The following is a 26880-nucleotide window of genomic DNA, read 5'->3' on the forward strand; positions in this document are numbered from 1 at the left end:
AAGACCTGACTCATTGGAAAAGATCTGGATGCTGGTAAAGACTGAAGGCAAAGAAGAAGGGGGCAGCAGAAGATGAGATGGTTAGATAGCATTCAATGGGCATGAATTTGCACAAACTCCAGGAGAAAATGAAAGGCAAGAGAGTCTGACGTGCTTCAGTCCATGGTGTCACAAGGAGTCATACACGGCTCCTGCAACTGAACAACAACATTCACAACGCCATGAGGGACCTCAAATAGAGACACAGAAAAGATTATCAGTACTAGGAAAAGAGAATATTGGAAAGGTACTTCTTTTTATTTCTTGCCCATTGTGAGCCAGACATTTCACATCCATTAGTTCTTATTTTAGTTGTCATAACAAACCATTGAAGGAAGTTTTATTTTATTAACAACTGAGGAAACTGTTAATCAGACAATGATGTAGGAAATAATACAACAGAGGTTTCAGTTAAGAAAAGTATACTTCTAAAATTTGAGCTCTTGGCTAAATTTATGAAGGGTAAATAGAGCTGGTGGGCAAGGCAAGTATTAATTAAACTTCAGGATGGGGAACACATGTATACCTGTGGTGGATTCATTTTGATATTTGGCAAAACTAATACAATTATGTAAAGTTTAGAAAGAAAATAAAATTTAAAAAAAAAAAAAAGAAGAAGGAACTGACTGGGCCAAGGTCACATGCCAGAAAATGGTGGAGTTGCTCTTCTTCATCACTTACCACCAGGAGGCAGTATAAAAGCTGGGAGTTACACAGTCATACTTTGAATTCTGTTGCCAACATGCACTATTTAATATTGTTGGATGAATCACTATTTTGTTGAGCCTAATTTCCCCCATCCATTAAAAAATATTTTAAAGGTGAAATCAAGTTATCATAACTTGATTTAACCATTAAAATGTGGGCTCAATGAGAAAGAATTAGGAAAATATCTAGTATAGTCCTGGCACATAGGAGTTTCTCAACAAAAGGTGACTGGCAGTAGCTTTTGGTGGTGGCAAAGGGACCAAGGGAGCTTCAGCCTTCAGATCTAGAGTGTTTCTGTTCACTCCTTATGTTGCCCAGAGTGAAGAAGGACCCTGACATGAGGGTCTGAGATAAGCTAAAAGCAGGTCAGAAGCACTGCCAAATTACCAGGATTGTGTCTTGATCAGGAAAAGTGATGGCCTTCCCCCCTTCCCTCCTAGCAATTGGCCTTTCAGCCAGGCAAAGCCACTTTAGACTTAATAGGTTGGGTAGGCCTCTACTGCCTCATGTAAAGGTCAAATGAAATAACTCTCACCATTACTTCCATTACCGTTATCACCATGAACCAGGTTGGTGTCTATGTGAGTTCTGGGCCCATAAGCACTTACTCATTGAAAACCAGGTCAGGGGCAAAGTAGAGCATCCTGGAGTTGACATTGGTGAAGGACCGCCAGCCCATGGCAAACACCATAAGCCCCATCCAGGAGTACTGAATGACTGCCATCTGGTCGTCCACGTGCAAGTTGCGAAAGCCTGGAGATAGGACACAGGCAATGGTCAGACTGAGCACTGATGGTCTAAGTGAAATCTGGTACTCTGCTGGACTGAGAATTTCTGGTACTCAGGCTGCCCCTGAGAAGACTCAGGGACCATCAATGATGGGGAGTAAGAGGAGAACAAAGTATATGGTGGAGATAATTATTTGTGCTCCCTAATTCATCAAGCTGCTCAAAAGAGATGGTAACGGAGGCAAAAAGTGCACTGCCCATTGAAAGAGAATAATAATCTAACACTGACTGTTTACAATGAATTAACTTTTTTATAAGTATATTACTTATATTAATTCATTTAATACTCAACAACAATCCAATAAAGTGTATAATATCGTGCCCAGTCTATGAATCAGTAGAAGTGAGTCGCAGAAAAGTTAAGAATTTTTCCAAGATCGTAAGGCTACTACCTGGCAGACCAAGTTCCAAAGCCGGTCTTATTCCAAAGCCCATGCTCCTGATCTTCAGAAAGGCTCACTGCCTTTCTGAAGATGGAGTGTAATAATCATTTTTCTCACATGAACAGCATTTTTCATTTTACAAAGCTCTTTTCTAGCTATAATCTTGTTTGTACCCTCTAACAACCCTGGAAAAGGGATACTATTACATATCAGCATATGGTGAAATGCCTTTGACATCCATGTCTTCTTCACCTTCAGGCTACATCTCTTTTCTCCAATCCTTTCCTGCCTCCCACTTCCTCTCCATTATTTTCTATTCAACAAGTACCTGGCACTTCTAGTTTCCTACGCTACTGCCATTCCTGCCAACTGCCATTATGTACACACAAACAGGCTCTTTATGACCTACCTTCTTAGACTAACTTCTTATCATTTATCTTCTCATAATTTAGGTTCTAGCTATTCTGCTGCTGCTGCTGCTGCTAAGTCGCTTCAGTCGTGTCTGACTCTGTGCGACCCCATAGACGGCAGCCCATCAGGCTCCCCCATCCCTGGGATTCTCAAGGCAAGAACACTGGAGTGGGTTGCCATTTCCTTCTCCAATGCATGAAAGTGAAGAGTGAAAGTGAAGTCACTCAGTCGTGTCCGACTCTTAGTGACCCCATGGACTGCAGCCTACCAGGCTCCTCCGTCCATGGGATTTTCCAGGCAAGAGTACTGGAGTGGGGTGCCAGTGCCTTCTCCGCTAGCTATTCTGAAAAACCAAAATTTGCTGAACACATATAACATATTTCATGCCTCTAAATCTCTGCTATCTCTGCACAGGCAGTTGTCTTTCCCTAGAATGTATTCTTCCCTTCCCAGACTTTCCATCTGATAAATGCCTGCTCATCTTTCAAGTATTCACTGGAAAGCTACCTTCTCTGTGAAGCCTCTTCCAACACATCCAAGCAGAAGACCTATTGATTCTTTTTTTACCATCTTAATGAATCTTAAGTAGTTCCATCTAATTATAGCACTCATTACACTGGACTGGAATTTATTTATGCACGTATCCGTCTACTCCACAAGACTTAGAGCTTCTCGAAGACAGGGACCATCCCCTTTTTTCATTTTTTCCTCCCTAGTATATAATATAGCTCAGGTATTTGAGTAGGAGTTTGAGAAATATTAATTAAATGGATTAAGGATTCTCATTTTTTTCATTTTATAAAATGAGAATTAGATGATCTTCAAATTGCCTCCCTTAAACTCAGAGAACAGAGGTTCCCAAATTCTGCCTCCACAAATAGTACATAGGTAGAACAGATATGGCTCTGCTCCCCCAGAGGTTTCCAAATAGTTGGATACTTAGAGTATCACCTCAGAGCTTATCCCTTAACAGTGCCCCATTTATCTTCTCCCTAACAGATCCAGAATTATCTAAAATTTTGTTTTGCTGTACCTCATTAGGAATGGTTATATGAATTTAGATAATGCTTCTAACTTTCCTGATGATGACCTCATTTAGCTCTCACAATTACCCTGGAGTATAGGCAATATGACACTTATTTTGCCAATGAGGAAACTGAGGGCCAGAGAAGTCACAGCTGAAAACTACCAAGGTCACAAGTTTTTATTAGCCATAGGGTCAGGTCTGAAATCTAAGCTATTTAGATACATTGTTCTGTTTGGTTGGTCCTTGCCACACACACACTCTATTTCCCTTTTTTGTTTGCTTTAGGTCCCAAGTCTACCAGACATCAGGGATGCCAGAGTTCCTCACATCACCACCCTTGACTGCAATCTTACCTCCCAGGCATGTGCCTCCCACCTTCACTGGTAATGATATGCTAACAGACTAGTTGCAGCTTCAGACACCAGAGTATTTCCTGCCTGAAGCCCTTCTGTAGAACAGAATGTCTTTGATGGACTCTTAACAGTAGGAGACAAAAAGCAAGGGTCAAGCACATAACATCCAAGAATCTCTTTGGGAGGGGTCCAGGAGTTTGAACCTTGAACCTCTGGGGTGGGTGACAGTGGGAATCAATGAAACCCTTGGATGGTGATGGTGTGAATATGAGGGTTCATGGAGGTATGAGGATTAAACTGTACTAGTAAGGAAGTCATCAATACTAATGATTTTTTCCCTCACTGAGATGTCAGAGAACTAACATAGGAGAAAAAGGGGATAGCTTAGTTTGGCTTAATACTAGTTAATGATCCTTAGTGAGAGCTGCTTAGAACTCAAACCTAATTATTATGTACACATCAGCAACATAGCAGGCTAAGTTTCCTATAGGGCTAATCTCATTATAATACCTAACTCTGTTCTCCAATATCCAGCCTTTGATAAAAGGCCTGCTCAGATCAGGCTGTTTTGGGAAAACAGAGAGAAGTCATTTTCAAGTTTTGAAACACACCAAACAGGTTAGGGAGCAGAGACAGTTTCTTGGAGACTCTGTTTTCTCAGCAGAATCCAATCAACATCACTTCTTATCAATCTTGAGCAGAAACCTCTGGAAGAACATGTCTAAAGAAAGGTCAATTAGGAAACCTTTGCTGCTTTAGTGCACCTGACAGCCAAGGTTTTCAAAGAAGACAATTCATCTTTGGGACCTATGAATGAACTTCTAGGCAAAGTTAGCAGCAGTTTAAAATGATTTTAGTGGTTTAGTTCCCAAGCTTTGTAATAATGACCCACTATTTACAGAGACTATTCTATGTTCCAGCTATTGTACTCTTTATACATAATTTCTATGTTGATAACAATCTGCAAGGTAGCAACTGCTCTACCATCTCTTCAAACAAGGAAACAGAAGCATGTGCAGACACGGGATTTGCTCAAAGTCACGCTAGTGTATAGCTAAGATGCCAAGCCAGATACATCTGATTATAAATATACTGTGTACATACAATCTACTCACTCTCTCTCAATAGTTATCATTTATTAATGTGCTGGTGCAAAACAAGGCAATTTACATGTACTATCACTATCAATGAATACTTCACAACAACATTTATGTGAGTAGGTACCAGCACTGTTGCTGCTGCTGCTAAGTCGCATCAGTCGTGTTTGACTCTGTGCGACCCTATAGACGGAAGCCCACCAGGCTCCTCTGTCCCTGGGATTCTCCAGGCAAGAACACTGGAGCGGGTTGCCATTTCCTTCTCCAATGCATGAAAGTGAAAAATGAAAGTGAAGTCGCTCAGTCATGTCTGAGTCTTAGCGACCCCATGGACTGTAGCCTACTAGGCTCCTCCGTCCATGGGATTTCCCAGGCAAGAGTACTGGAGTGGGGTGCCATTGCCTTCTCCAAGGTACCAGCACAGTGCCTCTCAAAGGACAAGAGCTCAGTCTGTTCAATGAGCAAATAACTTGAATTAGTAGGTGATTATTGATAACACAAATAACAGTTCTAATGAATATGGTACTTGGCTTTCTTTTGAGGCTATTCTTTTAAATGACTCAGGATGAGAGATTATTTCCTTGGACAAGCTGGATGGTAAACAGATATTAACTTGCAGACTTATTAATGTAAGGAAACAGTTTCTCATCCTGGAGGTTGGGCTGAGGAAATCCAGTGACTCCAAGTTGCACAAATTCTATCATAATGATTTGCACTAGGTTATTGCTAAGACTGGAAATCCGAGGATGTGAGCTCAAGCTATGGTTGTATTTGTTAAGTCACCAAATTGAACCAGTTAATTTACTACTCTGAATCTTGTCATATGAAATGGGAGTAAAAGCCCCTATGGTTCATAGAACTGCTATAAGGATTAAGTGGAATCATATGCAAGAAAAAGTCTGTAGCCTATAACATGGTAGGGTTAGGTGTCTGGCAACTGCTTGGAAAGATTAAACTGAATCTCTGTTCAGTTCAGCACAGTTCAGTTGCTCAGTCATGTCTGACTCTTTGCAACCCCATGGACTGCAGCGCGCCAGGCCTCTGTGTCCATCACCAACTCTCAGAGTTTACTCAAACTCATGTGCATTGAGTCGGTGATACCATCCAACCATCTCATCCTCTGTCGTCCCCTTCTCTTCCCACCTTCAATCTTTCCCAGCATCAGCGTCTTTTCAAATAAGTCAGTTCTTCGCAACAGGTGGCCAAAGTATTGTCTAACAGAACTTCTGTTAGACATATAACATCAAGATGCTCAGCTGAATAACTGATAAGAATTAAAGCAACTTTTAATTTTGTTACTATTATTATTATTTTTGTATTTTTCTTCCCTGTGTGAACTCTGTTTTTGGCACAGACAGTATCCTTGGGCCTTCTTCCCAGGAATTTTATTGGCTAGTCAACCTCAGATTTGCAAGCTAAGAAGGTGCTGCTGCTGCTGGTGCTAAGTCACTTCAGTCGTGTCTGACTATGCAACCCCAGAGATGGCAGACCACTAGGCTCCTCTGTCCCTGGGATTCTCCAGGCAAGAATGCTGGAGTGGGTTGCCATTTCCTTCTCCAATGCATGAAAGTGAAAAGTGAAAGTGAAGTCACTTAGTCGTGCCCAACTCTTAGCGACCCCATAAATCTGGTGGTTGTATCTGGGCCTTGTGAATTGGAAAGACAAAAAGGGAGCTTGACAGTCAACATGCAATGTCTTCCACGTTATGACTCAACTGGCTTTGGATAACTTTGTCCCTCATTGTAAAACCCAAGGCTAGAGATCTACAAGGGTGCTACACAGACTATGGGGTAGAATTTGATGAAGAGGGAATTTGGAGTTAGGAGGAGACCTGGGCTCAAGTTCTGGCCCTGCTATCTTCTGAATGTTCAACTGCAGGGCAAACATCAACTCTCAGAGCTTCATTCTTTATCTATAAAATAGGGAAAAGAACCCCTACTTTAAAGAATTCTTATGAGGATCAAATCAGGTAATATATATGAAACTGCTCTGTTCAATATAAATTCCCAACTGTTTGGCAGTTATTATTATTTTTTAATTAAATTTATTTATTTTAATTAGAGGCTAATTACTTTACAATTTTGTATTGGTTTTGCCATACACCTGGTCGGGAAACTAAGATCCTGAATTTGGCAGTTATTATTAAATGGCGGGTTAATCTTTGATTCTACAAGAAGAGGTTTGGTTGTTGATGATTCAGAAGAATCTTTCAATCATGGAAGTTTATGATTAAGAGAATCCTTAAAGAGTTTATGCTTCACTTGTTTCCACATTGTGTTCCCTAGGGCCCTAAGATTCTGCAAGAGTGATCTGAGGCTTCTCTAGGCGTAGTGAGGGAGAGGCACTGGCTCTAAATCAACCAGCTCCACTTGGATGTGTACCATGTTTTTGAGAAATAAAGAGTTTGGCTGCTAAAGGAACATTTGTGAATCATTGGATGTGATGTGAGGCATATGGGATAGAGGATCTCTGAGGCTTCTTTAAACTCTAATATTTGAATAATTATTTCTTTTCAAACAACAGATGGCCAAGGGAGGAAGTGAGTTCCTCATCACTGGAGGTAAACTTGCAGAAGTTAGACAAACACTTCATATTTCTTTCACTATCACTTAATATACCCTTCCACTATGATGATCCTATTTTATTAAGGATTAATAAAATCCTTATTTTATTATTTTTTTCTTTTTTGGTCACACCCTGCAGACTGTGGGATCTTAGTTCCTCAACCAGGGATTGAACCCATGCCCTCAGTGAAAGCACAGAGTCTTAACCACTGGACTTTCAGGGAATTCCTTAGGATAGTTTTAAGAGCACTTATCAGAGAATTCCCTTGAAGTAAAACTGGAAAACTACTAATGCCGTCCAAACCACTTTTCACACATTATACATATGGAAAAACAGACCAGGAAAGGGAAGGGGTCACATAATGAATTACCAGCAGAGCTAAGGCTAGAACCCAAGTATTCTGACTTCCAACCCCATGTTCCTTCTACCACACCATATTATAAGAGTTCCCATGGTATGGGTCCTAACTAATAGTTAAAACAGATTATCAGTTAGGTTCAAGATTATCTTTGGCGTGAACTTGTGTACGCACATGTAGAAAAGCATCTTAAGGCACATAAGGATATGTCTGTGTGATCCATGATTATGAGGAAATTTGCTGATTAAATCTGTGGGTTGAACATGATTGTTGTGTGCTGATGTGAGGCATATGGGATACTCAGTAATGCTGTTCTTCTTGATTTTTGAGTTTCCTTATTTTTAACATGGGGATTTTTACCATTCTCTCCCCTCACAAGGTTATGGTGAGGATTGCATGAGTTAACAGATGGGAAAGGAACAGATGTGGTGCATGGCCCAAAAGAACATTCAGTAAATATGATATCCCATATCCCATGCCCCCACTTACCAGGCAAGGCCTTGGCCCACTTGACCACGTGTACAAGCTGTCTTTCACCCAGTTCATTGAGGCTAGAGAGTAAAGCTGCGAAGGAGTCAGGCTGGTTGTTGTCATGTCCAGCACACACCACCCCTGGCTCAATAGCTTCCAGGACATTCAGAAAGATGGGCTGACACTCATAGCCTTCAATATGTGACACTGTCAGCTTTTGGGCTGGCTCCTCAGTGGGGCTGGTGGCACTGGAAGCCTCCCCTTCCTCTTGTAGCTTCAGATTCCCAAGTTTCTTCAGTTTCCGGGCTATTGGGAAAGAAGGGAAAGTTGGATTTATTATCAGTGGCAAAAAACACACAGCACAGCTGCCCTGTTAGAAAAGCTGCTTGAGCTAAGAAAACAAGTATGATCATTTTTCCTGCTCACAGACTCTAAACACCTTAAGGACAAGTGTACATTTTAACCACTGGTTGAATGAATGGTTCATCATTCTAAATTCCTATTAAACTCAAACCTTCATTTCTTGCTTTCTCCTTTATCCTCTTGTCAGACATACCTAGTATATCTTTGGATTGGGCTCTGCCTAAATACGGTCTCCAATATTCATACTTTGAATCTTTAATTAAATCATTACTAATATATTCATGGTTCACTCATTCATTCAACAGATATCCATTGTTAAGGCTTACTTCTGAGTGACAAAAAGAACACAGGCCATAACCAGTTTGGGAGAGGAAAAATAAATGCCCACTAAAAAATCTAGCAGTTAAAAAATGTCAAACTGGTGAATGTTATAACAGGGGTATTAACAAAAGAGGAAGGTAACAATCTTTCTGCATAGGTGGGGTCAGGAAGTGATTATGGTGACATTTGACCTGGACCTTGAAGAATAGCAAGGACTTCACCAGGCAGAGAGGGATGGAAAGGGCATAAACAAAAGCACTGAGGGTTTAAGGGAAAAAGAGACCAGCGTGGCTGGAGTGTATATTTTATGTGTGGGGAGAATGGCTATTTATGAGGTTGAAAATAATGATGGCATCTGACTTTGAAGGAACATGTATAACATATTAAGAAATTTGGGCTTTATCACACACCTGATAGGCAAATATGGAACGTTTTAAATCAAGAGAATGATGTACTTGTGTCTATGTCCAGCATGTCTAGCAGATTGCTAGGAAAGGAGACCAGAAAGGCAGATCTATTGAAGAAGGACTAGACTTGTTCTATCATCCCACTTTGGGGGTAAATAAATGGGAATTTTCTGGTGTTGCAGCATTTCTCATTTCAACTGTAACAGCCCAAGTTATTGTTAGATATTTACACTCATAGTCGAACATACATTGCAACACATATATTGATTTTCTTCTTTAGTAAAGGAGAGAGGGGGAAGCTGAAGTCTGAAATCCCCAGCTGTATTAAAGAAATAACAGAATGTCCCTGCCTTTATAATCTGCCTGTAAAATGGGAACCGTGCTAGGAAGCATCCATTAAAAAGGATGATATCAATAGAAATAATGTTATTTTAAAAAGCAACAATAATCTAAAATTCAAATCTAAGAACCTTCCCCCTCCATGCTCTCATACACATTATTTAGAGGTCCTTGAGCATCCTGATGTTTACTTTGTGCTATTTTCCTTAGCATTTATATTGGCAGAAATATAAATAATTGAAAAGGTCATAACTCTGATGTCTAGCATAGACAGTTGCACTGGGGCAGACCATAAACCACTTTATCTCTAATCCCTTTAAATAATAATAATAAATTTTAAAAGGTATATAACAAAGAGAGAAGCTGATTGCTCAATTTTAATGGATGAATACAACAAAACCTGTTGCTGATCTGTTTCTGGCTCATGCAAAAAAAAAAAGATACTTAGCTGGAACTGGCTTTCAGCTTTAATTAAAAAAATAAGTCTTGCAATGAAAACTTCAATCATAGTGCAACTCAGTAAATCAATGAAAGAATGAATCACATGTTTGGATTAACAACCAGGATAGAGGAGGAGAAAATAGAGGGGTTGGTGCTACAAGAGGAGCACAGTGAAGAATTCAGGGTAAAATAACAAGGGAGCCTGGAAAATTAACACAGAGTTCAAGATGACCTTGTCCAACAATCATTTCTGCAAGGCTTGGGCACAGTCAGTAATAAGGAGATATGCACACCCACTGTCAACTCCCACCTCCCATCAAGGGCACAAGCTGGAAGGTATGGGCAGACTAAGCTCATCTTGCCCCAGAGCTAGAGGCCTGGCCCCCACAATATCTTGTCATTTGGTGAAACCATTGTTGACACAGGTTCATGTAGGCAGCTCTACAGACTGGTAGTGCTTACTGGATCTGCTCCTCTAGTACAGTTTCTAGAGGTAGACAATCTCTTCCCCATCATTGGCATTTTCTGACTGTGGGCTTAGAAGTTGCCAAGCCATGTAGTTCCCCTTTCAGCCTGGGAGAGGACAGAAATATAATTAGGCCTATGCCTGAGTGAACTAAGAGATATAAGGATAAGTACTTTTTCTCAGCCTTCTATTTACCTTACTTCATGATTGTATTATACCATTAAACTCCACAATGACCTTAGGAGGTGAGGAATATTTCTTATCTCTGTTTTGCAAGTGAGTAAACTGAAGCAACACAACTGTCAAGAAACAGAATCTAAAAATCTTAATGTAGTCTGACTGTAAAGCCAATGTTCTTTCTACTATATAATGCTGCCTACCCCAAGGAGCCTTAAACTCTACTTCTGGCCTAATAGAGTTGAGGCATGGGACTAGGGTTATATCCTCCCTGCCTTCCTCCCTCACCCTTGACCCTAAACTTCAGTAACTATAATAGCATCAAATCCAGAAAGGAAAAGGTAGAAAGCTATGAGATTCCTCTGGCCGGGTGCCTAAAGCAGAAATACGTCTGGGGAACTGTAGTGACTGGAACTATAGTGGCTTAGTGATTCGTAAAATAACAAAATAGGAAAGGTCCTTAGAACTCATCACATCCAGGGGGTTCACACAATGTGAACCTTCAGTGTCTACACATATAATACAGTTTGTATGTGTGTTTCTCTCTCTCTGGGTATGTGTTTATAGGAGAATGGTGGGAACTCTGGTGAACTAAAGTGAATGCTTGACCACCTTCTGGCCCCTACAATACATGTACACATATACATACACATACACATACTGTTAGAAGGCATTCATATAATATTTACAAATTTTCCTAAAACTCATCTGTATCCCAAAGTTAAATTCAAGCCATAGCCTTTATTATGGGACTTCTGTTGCTAATCCAACAGTTCACGTCAAGGATGGGGAGGCTGAGGCCAGAGTGAGTGAGGTCACCAAGTGGCAGAGCAGAGGCTCTTATTCCTAATCCAGAGTTCCCTGTGCCATATTAGCTCTCTTTTTGACTAAGTCATTTCTACTATATCTCAGTACCTGCCTCTCTGAGCTCCTTTTAGATTTGCACTGTCCAACACAGCAGCCACTAGACACATGTGGCTACTTAAATGAATTAAAATAAAATTAAATTAAAAAAATAATTCCTTAGTCTCAGGTAGTAAGTTCAGTCATTCAGTCAGTTCAGTCACTCAGTCTGGCCTAACTCTTTGCAACCCCATGAACTGCAGCACACCAGGCTTCCCTGTCCATCACCAACTTCCGGAGTTTGCCCAAACTCATGTCCATTGAGTAGGTGATGCCATCCAACCATCTCTTCCTCTGTGATCCCCTTCTCCTCCTCCGTTCAATCTTTCACAGTATCAGGATCTTTTCAAATGAGACACTTCTTCCCACCAGGTGGCCAAAGTATTGGAGTTTCAGCTTCAGCATCAGTCCTTCCAATGAATATTTAGGACTGATTTCCTTTAGAATGGACTGTTTGGATCTCCTTGCAGTCCAAGGGACTCTCAAGAGTCTTCTCAAACACCACAATCCAAAAGTATCAATTATTTGGCACTCAGCTTTCTTTATGATCCAACTCTCACACCTATACATGACCACTGGAAAAACCATACGTTTGACTAGATGGACCTTTCTTGGCAAAGTAATGTCTCTGCTTTTTAATATGCTGTCTAGGTTGGTCATAACTTTTCTTCCAAGGAGCAAGCGTCTTTTCATTTCATGGCTGCAGTCACCATCTGCAGTGATTTTGGAGCCCCTGCCTCCCCAAAAATAAAGTCTGTCACTGTTTCCACTGTTTCCCCATCTATTTCCCATCAAGTGATGGGACCAGATGCCATGATCTTTGTTTTCTGAACGTTGAGTTTTAAGCCAACTTTTTCATTCTCTTCCTTCACTTTCATCAAAAGGCTCTTTAGTTCTTCTTCACTTTCTGTCATAAGGGTGGTGTCATCTGCATATCTAAAATTATTGATATTTCTCCTGGCAATCTTGATTCCAGCTTGTGCTTCATCCAGCCCAGTGTTTCTCATGATGTACTCTGCATATAAGTTAAATAAGCAGGGTGACAATATACAGCCTTGACATACTCCTTTCCCTATTTGGAACAAGTCTGTTGTTCCATGTCCAGCTCTAACTGTTGCTTCCTGATCTTCATACAGATTTCTCAAGAGGTAGGTCAGGTGGTCTGGTATTCCCATCTCTTGAAGAATTTTCCACAGTTTTTTGTTATCCACACAGTCAAAGGCTTTGGCGTAGTCAATAAAGCAGAAGCAGATATTTTTCTGGAACTTTCTTGCTTTTTTGATGATGCAACAGATGTTGGCAATTTGATCTCTGGTTCCTCTGCCTTTTCTAAATCCAGCTTGAACATCTGGAAGTTCATGGTTCACATGCTGTTGAAGCCTGGCTTGGAGAATTTTGAGCACTACTTTATTAGTGTGTGAGATGAGTGCAATTGTGTGGTAGTTTGAGCATTCTTTGGCATTGCTTTTTGGGGATTGGAATGAAAACTGATTTTTCCCAGTCCTGTGGCCACTGCTGAGTTTTCCAAATTTGTTGGCATATTGAGTGCAGCACTTTCACAGCATTATTTTTTAGGATTTGAAATAGCTCAACTGGAATTCCATCACCTCCAGTAGCTTTGTTCATAGTAATGCTTCCTAAGGCTCACTTGACTTAGCATTCCAGGATGTCTGGCTCTAGGTGAGTGATCACACCATCGTGATTATCTGGGTCTTGAAGATCTTTTTTGTAGAGTTCTTCTGTGTATTCTTGCTACCTCTTCTTAATATCTTCTGTTTCTGTTAGGTCCATACGATTTCTGTCCTTTACTGAGCCCATTTTTGCATGAAATTTTCCCTTGGTATCTCTAATTTTCTTGAAGAGATCACTAGTCTTTTCCATTCTATTGCTTTCCTCTATTTCTTTGGGTTGATCACTGAGGAAGGCTTTCTTATCTCTCCTTGCTATTCTTTGGAACTCTGTGTTCAAATGGGTATATCTTTCTTTTTCTCCTTTGTCTTTTGCTTCTCTTCTTTTCACAGCTATTTGTAAGGTCTTCTCAGACAACCATTTTGCCTTTTTGCATTTCTTTTTCTTGGAGATGGTCTTGATCCCTGCCTCCCATACAATGTCACGAACCTCCATCCATCAATCTTCAGGCACTCTATCAGATTTAGTCCCTTAAATTTATTTGTCATTTCCACTGTATAAGTGTAAGCAATTTTATTAAGGTTATACCTGAATGGTCTAGTGGTTTTCCCTACTTTCTTCAGTTTAAGTCTGAATTTGGCAATAAAGAGTTCATGATCTGAGCCACATTCAGCTCCTGGTCTTGTTTTTGCTAACTATATAGAGCTTCTCCATCTTTGGCTGAAAAGAAGATAATCAATCTGATTTTGGTATTGACCATCTAGTGATGATCATGTGTAGAGTCTTCTCTTGTGTTGTTGGAAGAAGATGTTTGCTATGACCAGTGTGTTCTCTTGGCAAAACTCTACTACCTTTTGCCCTGCTTCATTCTGTACTCCAAGGCCAAATTTTCCTGTTACTCCAGGTATTTCATGACTTCCTACTTTTACATTCCAGTCCCCTATGATGAAAAACACATATTTTTTGGATATTAGTTCTAGAAGGTCTTGTAGGTCTTCATAGAACTGTTCAACTTCAGCATTACTGGTCAGGGCATAGACTTGGATTACTGTGATATTGAATGGTTTGTCTCAGAAAAGAACAGAGATCATTCTGTCATTTTTGAGATTGCATTCAAGTACTGTATTTCAGACTCTTTTGTTGACTATGATGGCTACTCCATTTCTTCTAAGGGATTCCTGCCCACAGAAGTAGATATAATGGCCATCTGAGTTAAATTCACCCATTCCAGTCCATTTTAGTTCGCTGATTCCTAAAATGTTGATGTTCACTCTTGCCATCTCCTGTTTGACCACTTCCAATTTGCCTTGATTCATGGACCTAACATTCCAGGTTACTATGCAATATTGCTCTTTACTGCATCAGATTTTACTTCTATCACCAGTCATATCCACAACTGGACATTGTTTTTGCTTTGTCTCATCTCCTCATTCTTTCTGGAGTTATCTCTCCACTGATCTCCAGTAGCATATTGGGCACCTATCAACCTGGAGAGTTCCTCTTTCAGTGTCCTATCTTTTTGCCTTTTCATACTGTTCATGGAGTTCTCAAGGCAAGAATACTGAAGTAGTTTGCCATTCCCTTCTCCAGTGGACCATGTTTTGTCAGAACTCTCCACCATGACCCGTCTTCTTGGGTGGCCCTACACGCCATGGCTCATAGTTTCATTTATTTAGACAAGGCTGTGGTTCATGTGATCAGATTGGTTAGTTTTCTGTGATTGTGGTTTTCATTATGTCTGCCCTCTGATGGAAAAGGATCAGAGGCTTATGGAAGCTTCCTGATGGGAGACTAGCCACAGTGTAAGTGCTCAAAAGTCACATGTTGCTTGTGGCCTGCTATACCGGACAGCACAGATACAGAACATAGCTTTCATCTTACAAAGTTCTATGGAATAGTGTTGTGAATCTAGACTGTACTCTGGGGCAGCTGTCTCATTTGTCATGCCCTACTCATGTTATTGATAAAAAAAAATCACATGAACAGTGTATAGATGAATCCATGGTTTTTCTAAAAGGTGGAGGGACACATAGGACAGTTGGTGCTGATGCAATTAGCAAGGTATACACTCTGTCACCTTGACTCTCCCACCAGTGATTCAGATCTCAGTGGGGTGATGACTCGTGGACTTAAGCAAACTCATTACAAGCAAGTTCAATATGTGTAGAGACTCGGGGTGGGGGGAATGCATCAATATAAAATAATTCCCCTTCTCTGCATAGTGCTAATGAAAACTTGGCTGGTATTCTCATATCTTCCTCCTTTAGACCTATAGGGCATCTGCTTGAGGAAGAGAAGCTGCATTCCCACTTGCCTCCAGGACCTGTATAATATGCTGTCCCTGCGGCCACAGTGGCCCAAGCTGCACCAGGTGTTCTGGCCTCTCTGCCTAAAGAGAGTGACTGTACTGAACATAATTGAAATCAGATTCCATTCATTCTGCCTGGGGATCCTCTGTTCTCTGTCTGCAGCAGAGGCCAGCATGTTGCTAGACGACTTGGAATGCTGGACAATGAGGATTGCTAGTCTCAGCTGTTACTCAATGCCCAAGGCCTTGTTTTCATCCATGAAGGCTGCCCCCACACCCCTTGTGTCTCCTGCACCTGAGCCCCAGAGCCAGATCTAACTCTTGCATGCCAGGTACAGGCTCGACAGGCCCCTGTGTTATGGCAGAGACCCATTGGTTTGCTCAAATTGAGTAGTGAAGCCTGGTTAAAGGGGACAGTAAAGGTGGATAGTTCTAACAGCGTGTGAGCTGCTTTTCATCTCTTCCCTGTCTTTCAATCATAGATCAAAACAGTGACAAGAAAGGGACATTGGCAAGGCATGTCCTTGTCTGTACCTGATATTTAGGGGACTGGAGTCCTTTAAATGATGCCTGGATCTTGCTGCCTTGAACCTATTGGGAATTCACTTTTCAGCCTAGTGGCATTAGACCCCTATGAGGGCTGTCTCTACAACAACAGAGAATGATTTTTCCAACCAGGTACATTCCTCAGGAGAAGTAGATGTGATTAATCTGTAGCTTCTACAGCCACTGTGACCATTAGGCACTATTATAGCCTCATTCCTTGGTACCTCAAGATAGAGGTTTTCTCATCTATGGACAGAGAACAGGCAAGGTGAGGTGAAGTTTCCAAAGTCTTAGAAAGTCCAAGTTCCTCTCCCTAATGTCAAGGATGTTTCTTTTCTTAGGATCTCACCATGGAATTTGAAGCATAAAATAATGACTTCCTGTGATAGGTAGACTTTTACAATAGCCACCAAGATTCCCCATGCCTGGTGTACACATGCCTTCTTCCAGTTATTTAGTCAAACACTAATATAGGTGCTGTTGTGAAAGAAATAGATTTAGTTAGGGTCACAAGTCAGGTAATTTTGAAGGTGATTATGCTTCATGGGCTTGACCTCATCATATAAGCCTTAAAAGGTACTGGCCTCTTTTTGGAGAGATATTCATGGACTCAGGTGACTCAACATATGGAAGACTGCAGGCTTTGAAACTGGAGGGATTCACAAGGAAAGAAATGAGGGCAGCCTCTGGAAGATAAGAACAGCCTCTGATGGACAGCCAGAAAGCAAACAGAAACCTTAATCATACAACCGCAAGGAACTGAATCCTGACATAATCACATGAGCTTCAAAGAGGACTGTGAACTCCAGATTGGAATGAAGTCTGGCTCATAGTTTTATTTCATCCTTGTGAGACAATGAGGTGAGAATCCAGTCATGCTGTGTCAGACTTCTGACTTACAAAACCGTGAGCTGATAAATGGGTATTAAATTTGAGGTAACCTGTTATGCAGAAGCGGAAAACTAATACACTTTCTTTACAAAAAGTGTGGTATTGGCAAGGTAATAGGCTTTGGAATCAGATAATCTTAGATTCAAACCACAGCTCCATCAATTACTAGCTTAATAACTTTGAGACCATTGCTTAGTTTCTCTGAGATTCTGTTTCCTCATTTGTAAAATGGGGGTACCACCACCTACTTCTTAGGACACGTATGAGAACTAAATGAGAGATAATGCCTGGCACATTCTAGTGATCCCTCCAAAATGATTTCCTTAATTCTCCATCCATTCCTGAAGAGTAGAGAATGACTGGACTACAGGCAATGAAACCTGGATATGGGGAAGGAGGGACAGCAGGATTAACAGAGAACCAGAAATGGCAGAGAAGGGAAGAGTGACACATTATGAAATGAAAAAAAAAAAAGTAGCTGAGTTTATTCAGCACATAATTGCCTATAAAACTGAATTCAGGTCTTAAGTGTAATTCTAAATGCTGACTAAACACAAAGGTACATTTGGTGTAGAGCTTCAAATTCTTTGTGAAACCAGACTAGGCTGTACTTATGTGAATGTTTGCAATTACGTGTGTGTGTGTGTGTGTGTGCGCGCGTGCGCACGCAGGTGCTTATATATTATAATACTTAAATCTATGGGTCATGAGCTTCAATATCTTCACTAGTCAGACAGATACATAAATGAGTTAAAACAGCCTAGTAAACATAAATAAGGTGGGTTGGGGACAGTGAAAGTGATTGATGCCCTGCCTAGGGGCAGTCTAAGTCTGTTTATGCTAGACAAACAAAATTCTGCAAGTCAATTTTGGCCTGTGGAAAACCAATTTGTGGCCTCTGGCTTATATCATGCCAACCATCTTTCCATCCACTAGGATTAGAGTCAGGGGATCTCACTGTACAACTTTAGGCTTAGATATTCAGAGGAACACTGGATTAAGATCCAGGGGAGCCTGCTGTATGATCTCCAGAATATCCTTTTCCTTCTTTTGCTTTTAGTTTCTTGATATATGTATAAAGTGTAGTAGTTAACAGCAAATAACCTGGAGTCAGACTGCCTCAGGGTTAAGCCAGGCTCAATTGTTCACTAGCTATGTGACTTTGGGCAAGACTTAACCTCTCTGTACGTTAATTTCCACATCTATAAATTGGCAAAACTATTAGCACCTAATTAATAAGGCTGCTAATGAGGAATATAGACACTGTGGTGGTGTCTGATAGTAAAGGGAAGATTCAGCACCACCAGAAGAACCCTCCAAGACCACAGGACGGTGAAAAATTTCACTGAACTTAAGGAGGCAGAATGCAATCATGACATCAGAATTCTAAAATGGTACTCACAATAAAGGGATTTTTATTATTGGTAGTGGTAGTCACAGTCTTATGAGGTATCTGAACTTGAACATATACCTTGATTCCTTCTACACCTCACTTTTCTCATTGGATCAGACTACCGCATAAGACTATTATTAGGAGAAAGTGAGATTATCTCAAATGAAAGTGCTCTGAATTTTATAAAAGTATATCCCAATGGGCAGGCTATGACATTTTCCAAGAAGGAATCTCTAGCTAGACAACATTCTGAAAAGCTGTTTAGGGTAGCAACCTATAAAATATTGTCTTCCATCTTGGGCAACTGGTTTCAAGCCAAAGATTGAGGACCATACTGACAGGTTTAAGAATCCTAAGATAATTATAAGATCTACCTCACAGAGTTGTTATAACTTTACCTAAGAGAATATATGTAAGGTGCTGAGCACAGAATATATTCCATAAGACAATACATGATGCCTTTTATTCTCTTGCTAGTTGCTAAACCCCACATCACTACATGTCATTTCCTTTATCTCAAGTAGATGAATTTCTTTCTGAAAAAGCTAACTTATGAAACATACAGAGTTTTGACAGGGATTTAAACCAATTAGGAGAGAGAAACAAATTGGAAGGTCCCCCAGACATACATCTACTGCAGTAATGGAGCCCCAAAGATTTTTAAAGGGCCCTGAGAGGAAGCAAAGTGGGGTGAGCATGTGACCCCAATAACCCTGCCTTCTTTCAAAGCAGTGCTTTATTTTGTATCTTCATTTGGGGCTCTACATCAGATATTGTTTGAAGAAAAGATTCCATTGCCAACAAGATGCTTGAAGGCCCCAAGTCTTGTCTATTTCTTCTTTTCCTATTGAAACTAACCCCCATTTTAAAGATGAGCAGACTGAAGGCCAAAGCCAAGTCTTGCCCAAGGTCACACAGCTATATAGTAGCAGAGCAGGAACTAGAATCAGGTATCCTGACTTCTTGGGTAGTACTCTTTCAATTTTATCAAGTAGGGTAGCATGTTAGTGGGGAGCAGGGTCAGCTGGAGATGAGTGAGGAATAACTAGAACAGGGATAAGAGACAGGGAACAGAGCCAGTTCTTGGCAGGCATGGAGTGAGAGATTAGTAGGGGGTGCATCCAAGTGTAAGTGTACACAAACAAGTATAGGCCAAATTCTCCCAGGCAAGAAGGCTTCTTGGTCTTTCCGCTCATGGCCCCATTCTCCCAGTTCCAATTCTGAGTCAGAGGGATAGCCAGGGAAAAGAATATCAAATTTTATCTTTCAAGGTTTATGTTGGACTATTTAGTCTAATGTTTTTTAGTTCATGAAGGAGTAAACGTAATTAATAATAGAATGATATGCAATGCTGCACATGCTTGCCAAAGCACAGGATCTGGCAGAAAATATTTCCAAGTATCCTCTCTCTGACTACTGAGCCAGAAGAAAGAGGTTCACTGTCCAGATACCATTCTGGGTGAGGGGCACAAGGTCATTACCCAAAACCTGCTAATGTGAAATTGCAGAGCCTGGAAATGGTTTCACATATCAGGCTTTTCCACTGGAAAAAGTAACTACATGAATTTAGAGAATACATGCTTTTACAATTACATTTAAACTGACATTAAAAACAAATGTGAAACAGTCCAAGCCGAACAGGTCAGCATGACCTGGAAAGCAAACGAGAGAAAAAAAAAAGAAAGAAAGAAAGAAAAAAGAAAAAGAAAAAAGGCCCAATGTTAACAGCATTAATTCTGTCAGTCTGTTGTAAATAAGAAAATACCACTGGTGTATTAATGGCTTTATTAAAGGAAAATTCACTAGAAGAAATATGCAACATTCAAACAAACAGAAAGCAGTTAAAAAATAAACCACATTAGCCTTTCGATTCACATTAGGGAACTCTTGTTGGCCTGGAGATTAAAATTCTGCCCCAAAGAGGGGGAAATTAATTCTCTTCCCTCCTTGAAGTCTTTCCTTGGTTTTTCTCCAGAATGTTGTTTAGTCAGGGAAGGAGAGAGATGTGTGTGTGTGTGTGTGTGTGTGTGTGTGTGTAGGTGGAGAGTGGAGAAGGAAGAGGGTGGAAAATGCAGGCTCCAGGTAAGGCTGGAAGAGTGCTTCTGACCCTCACATTTGTCAGCCCCTGGCCTCAAAGATTCCACATCCACCAAAAGGAAGCTAGCTTCAATATGAAGTCTCTGAGGCAGAGACAGAGCATAGCAAAATATTGTAAATTCTAAGGCTCTCTCCTCTTACATCAATGCAAAGTTTGAGGCTGGCCTGGGAGAAGAACAAAACATCACACTTGATGGAGAAGCAAGTGTATGATGTAAGTGAATAGTGTGGGGGCACTAAAGCTAGAAGATGTAAAATCTTATCAACTTTCTTCCGTCATCTTAACTTCAATAGAAAACAAGAAAGTAGGCACTGGTTCTTAGATTTTGCCTTCTTTCAGTTTATGAAAAGTTCAAGTGTATGTGTACTGCTAAAAGGGAAGTCACATTAACTTTGAGAATAGGGAGAAAAAGAATGTCTTACTGTACTCTCCTGGTCTGTTTGAAGAGATGGCTGGCTAGCTTCTTGGAGGTGTTCCTCCAGGGGAATCAGAAATCTGGTCTGTGTTTACTGAACTTGTATGGATCATCTACTACCTTCAGCTCAATGATGGAGCCTAAGGTTATGATCAAACTCCATGGCAGAGGTCCAGCAAAATAGAGGTAAGAGGAAACTTGTGAATTGTAAAACAACCAAGTGAAAATGACCACAGGAGCCTCAGATAGGGACAGTGGCTCCTTGTTCAAAGCAGCACTTTGAGTCCCATTAGCTAAGCTTCTTTGCAGCAGTAGCACACTGGAAAGCAAGCAACTGCACCAGAGCTTCACTGCATCCACTTGAGTCAGTGCCTGATGCCACCATATATGATCAAAAACAATCAAAGGGCCTTCTGCTAATACCGTCATATTATAGAAAACAATAATCATGATAGTCATGGCTACATGAATTGGTAACTCTACTATTTAGTCCTCACATAGCTATGAGGTAGGGAAATACCATCAGCCTCACTGGCAGAAGTAATCAACTAAGAGAGTAGTCCCCAACCCCAACATCAGAGCTTCTGTTGAGGAGCAGGGGCTTAAGTCCCCAAGTCTCTCATTCCAGATGTCTCCAGGATACCCAATAAAAGCCTCTGGAACCCTCATTTTGAATAAGGCAAATCAGGTCAGCCTTTCTTCAGTGTCTGGTCATTATGAGATGTTTGCAATATCTAACCTGGAATTTTTCTAATATGGTGAACATAGCAATCTGAAGATGTGTTAGCATGGTAGCTGGCTCCATAATCAGATACTTGAGTCAGATCTCTGATGTAGGAGGCAGCAATGCAAAGTTGGGGAGAAGGAGTGCCTGCCATTTTGGACTAGAGATTTCTTCTCATTTCCTACCTGTAAGACAGAAGTGAGACTGGGAAATGGAAAATTCTTTATTTGGAGTTTTGGGGGCTTTTCCTCTTTCTCTTTCTTTTCTGCTTTATTGATCCATATACTAAAGGACATATATGTGTTTGTATGTGCCTCTTGGGCAAGAATTAAGTGGTGGTTGTGGTTGAGAGGAAAGGATATGGGGGGAGAGAAGGGAGGTGAAATTTAACAGTCTCCTTATAGCCACTCAGAGGCCAACAAAGTCTCCCTATTTGGTCTTCTGAATTTCTTGTAGTAGCCAAACAATCCCATACTATTACAAGCATTATTACTCATCCTAGAGATGGGAATGCTTCGAAATTAATGTCTCTGCACCTAACAGCTCACTAATCAAAGCTTCTATGCCTCATTTTCCACCCTGGTGAGATTCCTTAGTCTCTTCCAGTTTCATTGTGGTCAGCATGATACACCACACTGTGCAGGCCCAGGCTGGTGAACTTTTGTCTTGGTCAAGATCCAGATTTTCTTTTTAGTTCCAAGTTCCAGTCCAAGTTTTTTGCAGGTGATTTCTTCAGGATTGGTGCTTACATTTTTTTTTAAATTACTGACTGTTAAAACTCTGAAATGTCCCTCAACAATCAATTTTCACTTCAGCCACAGAACCACTGGTCCAATGGGGTATTAAACAGTGAAAAGAAATACATTCTATGCCAGGCTTAAGAGATCTAAAAACTGTAGCAAGGATAAAATGGACTGAAGAGAATGGAACTTGGTTCTAAAAGAGGTGATCCAGGGTAGCCATGCCACTTGCAGTTTACTTTCTATATACCCATTGCCATGGAAATATTATTGGTAATAGACAATTTGAAGGCTCTACTGGTTTGTGGATGGTTGTGTGTTTTCCCCTTAGTTCTACTTCACATAAACATGATCCCAAGGGATGTACAAAAGTCTCTAAAAAAGCATCTTTCCCAGGTAAATTGTCTATGTAGAAGTTCAGGACAATAAGAAAATATTCTAAACACTTTTGTTGATCTTAAGGAATACATTCTCCAATTTGTAAGAACAAGTGGCACTTTTCTTAAATCAAAAGTAGAAGGTTTTCATACAGTTATGTTATCAGCTCATATGAAGCTTTTTTCTAAATTGTTATATTTGGAAAATACCTGCTTTTGTATATATGACCTATTGTGTGCTGTGTACTCTTAGTTTTCCGCATAGTACCTTCAAAAAATATTGCCTATGACATCATTTTACTCTCTCAAAAGCAACTGAGGGAATTTGGAGCACTCACAGCAAAAGTAAACAACAATAAAATCTGCTGCTATTACACTTTAAAAACTCAAGGATTTTAAGTGGTGATTTTACAAGTGTGATACTTATTCAGAACCAGATATCATCAATTTTGATGATCAGAGAAAATTATTTACTTCTAACCATAGTTCTATAAAAACAAATATTCAGAGACAGACTACAGCATATATATGCTGTCCCAGACAATGTGGTTTGGAGGTAATTCCATATAAAAGTTCACTTGAGAACTACAATTAGAGAGAAAGATAACTTTTACCCTCCAATATGTCACCAAATATGTATGTAACCAACTGGAAGATGGCAATATTGGCTTTGGAGGACAGATTACAAGGGTTAATTCAAGGGAAACTCAGAGACTGGAGAACCAAGGAACCAGTGCCAAAATCCACACTGCTATAGCAAAGAGAACAGGCTCCAGTGGTGACTGGGAGCACACAGACCAATTTTCATCTGAAAAAGGAAGTACAGTGATATTTATTGTGTACCTACTATGTGTTAGTTTCTTTATAAATTTACCGCAATTTTGTAAGGGAGATTTTATTATTCCCATAATGTAGTTAGGAAATTGAGTTGGGGAAAGTGAAGCTCAGAGAGATTTAATGATTTACCCAAGGTCATCAAGATAGTAAGTGGCAGAGCTAGGACGAGAAACAAGGCCTGTCTGTATCCTAGTCCATCAAGCTATCTCCACTATACAGAGAACCTCCTAAAACACAAAACCAAAACAAAAAAAGAAAACCAGAAACTGTAACTGCTGAGCAACATGTACATGTTGTTGTCAAAATTTATATGGTAATTATACTCCTCTGTGCATGCCTTAATTATGCAGATTTGTAGGACTATTTAAGTATCTAAGAAATGTGTGTGGGGAGTAGCATTTCTCAGAATTGAGACTTACTGCTTGCATCTCCAACCTAGAGACTTATGGGGCTCTAATCTACAGAGTTAAAGTAGAAGGGAAGAAATTCCATTAACTGAGTTTTACATTGTTAAGTCTTCATGATACTCAATACTCTGCTGCTTGCTGAAAGGGGTGTTGAGGGGATTCAATCACTGAGTGGACAGTGAGACGCAAAGTCTTAAAATTTGTGATTTCTAGGCCCCTGACACGAATAATGAAGGTATGTGGTAGCACCATGATGAGGTTCTGGGTGGATGTTGGAATGCTAGTCAGAGAAAAAGAACTGCTAAACTTTAGGGTAGAATATCTAGATAGCCAAAATATTTAGTGATCACTTTGCATGATGCTAGAAGTCATCATGTTTCTCAGAAATAATGTATCTAGCATGCTCCTTGGGTAAGGAATATGTACCTATGACCATTAGATAACTTACTTAGTAACCCTGCTTTGGCCTGAATTATATCTTATCCTTTGTGTATGACAATAATACTACGTACCCAACATGGTTTACTTTAGTTGTTTTAGAAGGCATTGGTGCATACTCTTGAGATGTGGTGAAGATTGTTGGCTCTTGGTCATGAAGTCATTCTTAATTAATTCTCCTTGTGAGCAATATACATGTAGATGTATACATCTATAAATACATGACCTGGGCTAGTGGTATCATCTACTTATAGGGTAGAGTATTTATCTATAACCAAGTTTTCCAAAGTACATTCCAGAAAACATCAGTTTTATAGGATATTAGCAGGTGTTATATAAAAACAGGTTTCTGTGTGTGAGATAAATTTGGGAATCCTGAGTTACTAAGCTCCTCGGGTTATTTTAGTGCAATATTTGACAAGGTCTGTGATGGGATAACATGCACTGTAAATATTCCTGATCAAGACTATAATATTCAGGTTTTCCTAACTTATTAAATCATAAAAATAAATTTTCATGTATCATGTCACAGAACTCTTTTTCTCAGAACTTACACCAAGAAGCACTGGCCTAGATCAAGGCAACAGGCTTGTACAAGGGAAGGGCTTATGCATGTGGTCAGTACTTGCATGTATCAATCTGAACAGAGGCAACTAACTCCAGGAACCAAAGCTGTAATCCTAGATGTTTAACAAAATTGATGCTAGAAATTTCTTTATCTCTCACTACCTGGGCTACTATCTCCTTTTATAAAACTTAAGTGAAAGTGAAGTCGCTCAGTCATGTCCGACTCTTTGTGACCCGTGGACTGTAGCCCACCAAGCTCCTCTGTCCATGGGATTCTCCAGGCAAGAATACTGGAGTGGCTTGCCATTTATAAAACCTAGGCCCTCACTAATTCTCTTAAAAAACAAACATGCAAATAAAATGGATATGTGAACATGTCTATCCCATGTCATAGCTCTTCAACTGCCTGAAGTTCAAACCTTTTAGCATAATAACCAAGTATATTTTCAGTGTGGTTTCAGCTTGCCTTCCCTATTTCCCCAGATTTGGCCATGAAAGTAAAAGTGAAAGTATTAAGTTACTCAGTTGTGTCCAACTCTTTGTGACTCCATGGACTATAGTTCACCAGGCTCCTCTGCCCATGGAATTCTCCAGGCAAGAATATTGGAGTGGGTTGTCATCCCCTTCTTCAGGGGATCTCCCCAACCCAGGAATTGAACCCAGGTCTCCCACATTGCAGGCAGATTCTTTTCCATCTCAGCCACCAAGGAAGCTCAAATCTGGCTATATTAAACTATTAATACTTGTGTTATTCCTCAAAACCTCGATGCTTATTTAAAATGTCTCTCTGCATTTATTCAAACTGTGCACTTTGCTTTGAATGTCCTTTCCCTCTACCTCACTCAACTTCTTCCCAGTAATTTCCTATTTATTCTTTAAGGTTAAGCTGTATTAGTTATCACTGCCGGTCTCCAATTATTTAACTTTTTGAGGGCGGGGATTGTATCTTATTCATCTATGTTCCCATAAGATGCTTACTACAGAAACTGGCACATAGCTGGCACTCAAGGAATATTTGTTAAATGGATAACTAGATGAATGGAAGGATGGAAATATGAAAGGCCTAGCTAGTTGGCTGGTTGGAAGGATGAATGGATAGACGGATGAATAAATGTGAAACTTGTCTCCTGAAGAATCAGGCTATGAGTGGTATTTCAGCACTGGAATCACTCTACTGCATCCAAGGCATCTGATCCAGAAGTAGCAGTGGTGGGCTGCCCATGAGCATGGGGAATGATGAAAGAGCTGATATCAAGGCTCTTGTCAACACTCGAAAATGATAAGGATCTTTGTAGTGCTCATGGTAACATCAGACCAGAGTATCCTCTCAACTAGAGAATCATGGAGGTTGTTAAAACCTGTAGATCTGTTAATAGTTTTGAGTCTCAAGTGTGGAGTTTAGCCCCCTAGAAGGAATGAGACTTCTCAAATATGTTAGAGTAACCCCAAGAAAATGCTGCATACTTCCAGTTTTCACAAGCTCTGGGGCTTCGTGTTTCTTTTCCACGTCTGAGGTTTGGCTGTTACCTGAAATTCCTAAAAGGCCTATCATCTTCCATGGTTCAGGAGAGGAGGGCATAAGCAGGGGCCAATGCCATTTATTAAAAGTTGAGAATTCAAGAGTTGCTTAACACAGAAATAAATAACATTTTGGGAGGAAAAGGAAAGCAAATGAGAAAGAAAGAAGAGCCAGGGAAGAATATGGTGGGTAAAGGTAATTTTTTCTTTCTCATTCCATCTTGAAAATTGGGAGTATATAATTGAGAAGTACAGAGAAAAGTGAAGTGACTCTATTTACTTAAATTATGAACTGTGAAAAAAACAGCAGTTAATTCATCAGAGAGAAAGTGCATCTTTGGACAGTTACATTTTTAAAAAATTTCTAAATGAAGA

The 26880-nt window shown here is 40.2% G+C and overlaps 1 protein-coding gene across 2 annotated transcripts in view; it reads right to left on the reverse strand.

The window, feature by feature from the left end:
• AR (androgen receptor) overlaps positions 1–26880 on the reverse strand; it is a 217159-nt gene that overhangs the window by 12649 nt on the left and 177630 nt on the right. For both annotated transcript variants that reach the window (XM_070365314.1, XM_070365315.1), the window contains exons 4-5: positions 8219–8506; positions 1356–1500 (exon numbers count right to left, since the gene is read on the reverse strand). In XM_070365314.1, coding sequence (XP_070221415.1) covers positions 1356–1500; positions 8219–8506 — 433 coding nt within the window. The remainder of the gene's footprint in view (positions 1–1355; positions 1501–8218; positions 8507–26880) is intronic.

The sequence above is a fragment of the Bos mutus genome, chromosome X (genome assembly GCF_027580195.1).
Source record: "Bos mutus isolate GX-2022 chromosome X, NWIPB_WYAK_1.1, whole genome shotgun sequence".
NCBI lineage: Eukaryota > Metazoa > Chordata > Mammalia > Artiodactyla > Bovidae > Bos > Bos mutus.